Genomic DNA, 1,421 nt, shown 5'->3' with positions numbered 1-1,421 from the left:
ATGAATGACAGGTACACGGCGTCAACGTCGGTTTTCACTGACGGGTCATCTACTCGGGATGACTCGTCCTCGGAATCTGTCATTCCATCTCAGTTAGTCTCCTGTGGTCACCATTTTTCACACAAAACATCGTCTGCGTGTGCCGAGCTCTACGCCATTCTCTTTGGTATGCAAAAAGTATCAGTCAGCCCAGCTCAGTCCTGGGTTGTCTTTACAGACTCAGGACGAGCGCTCCAGTGTATGGCCAACTTGGGGATACGTGGGTCCCTGAGTCCTGTTGTCTTTGACATCCTGGAAGTCTACAAGAAGGCGGCCGTTGCAGGGTACACTGTCGCATTGCAGTGGATCCCCGGGCATGTCGGCATCAGCGGCAGTGAAGAAGCAGACAGAGCCGCCTTGAGCGCCCATCAGCACGCAGCTTTTTCCCCGATAATGATGCCTTCGGGCGACCGAAGATACGTCCTTTCGACACTCGCCAGCCCCAAGATGCAAGCTCAGTGGCAACACGACATAGCTCACTCCCTTCTGTCGGATCTAGACCCGACACTTTCTCCCGTACTTCCTCCGCAACTACCGCGCCCCTTTACTCCACTCTTCCACCGTATGAGGCTCACCGTTGTCTTTACACCTGTCTTTCAACACCGCCTCGGCTCCACCTCTTCTTTCCTCTGCCCCACTTGTGGAGTGCGCGGCGACCTCTGCCACGTCATCCTGGCTTGTGGGAAATACCACCACGAGCGTGCACTGATGGAAGTTGCTATGCAACGTACAGACAAGCGGCCGTTCAACCTCGCGAAGATCCTCGAACCGTGGTCGAACGCTGCAGACCAGATGCAAGGCCCTCGTCTTCTTGCGGAGTACTTGTGTTCCACTGGTCTGGTGATGGCTGTCTGAAAGTGCCCCCCCCCCCCATCATCATCCCCTCATTCGTTCCCAATGCGCAATAGACCAGTGTACCGCCGCAGCGGCGGTGAATCGCCCACCTCATTATCATCCAATGTATGAGTGTGTGTGTGTGTCGCAGTTTACATCAACATTCCAGACTGAGGAACTGCGGGCTGGGTGTTTACGCGACCCGCATTGAAATAATAGTCGATCTCTTCTGGGGTGCCCAGGAACCTTCTTCGAATTCAACCCCTTTAACTGCTGTCTTGTTTCTTGTCCGGCTGCCAAAATTATTATCGCTTGCGGTGCTGTTTCCGGGAAGATTTTTCCTAAAATTATTGCCTCTCCTAGTTTATCGTCTTTACCACGTTTTACACATCCTTGCAAAGTGGCCAAATTTGCCTCATTTCAAGTTTTTCATTTAGCGGGACAACTCCCATCTTTGGGAGATTTTCAGGGTGTTTCACCGAAAGTGTTAAAAAACTTGGGACGTACTCGCTTGAGGATTGTGGGACTTTGGGCAATTACCTTCTGGA

The 1,421-nt window shown here is 52.4% G+C and overlaps 1 protein-coding gene across 1 annotated transcript; it reads left to right on the top strand.

Moving 5' to 3' along the window:
- On the top strand, positions 1-894 carry LOC135375958 (uncharacterized). The gene has a single exon (XM_064608588.1). The coding sequence runs from the start codon at positions 1-3 to the stop codon at positions 892-894; it is 894 nt and encodes a 297-aa protein (XP_064464658.1).
- The last annotated feature ends 527 nt before the right edge of the window (positions 895-1,421 follow it).

Source organism: Ornithodoros turicata, unplaced genomic scaffold (genome assembly GCF_037126465.1).
Source record: "Ornithodoros turicata isolate Travis unplaced genomic scaffold, ASM3712646v1 ctg00000960.1, whole genome shotgun sequence".
NCBI lineage: Eukaryota > Metazoa > Arthropoda > Arachnida > Ixodida > Argasidae > Ornithodoros > Ornithodoros turicata.
The sequence above is the reverse complement of the archived record's forward strand: the minus strand, read 5'-3'. Positions and strand labels throughout refer to the sequence as shown.

Coding starts and splice junctions, on each gene's coding strand:
- LOC135375958 (XM_064608588.1), top strand. CDS start 1: ATGAATGACAGGTACACGGCGTCAACGTCGGTTTTCACTGACGGGTCA.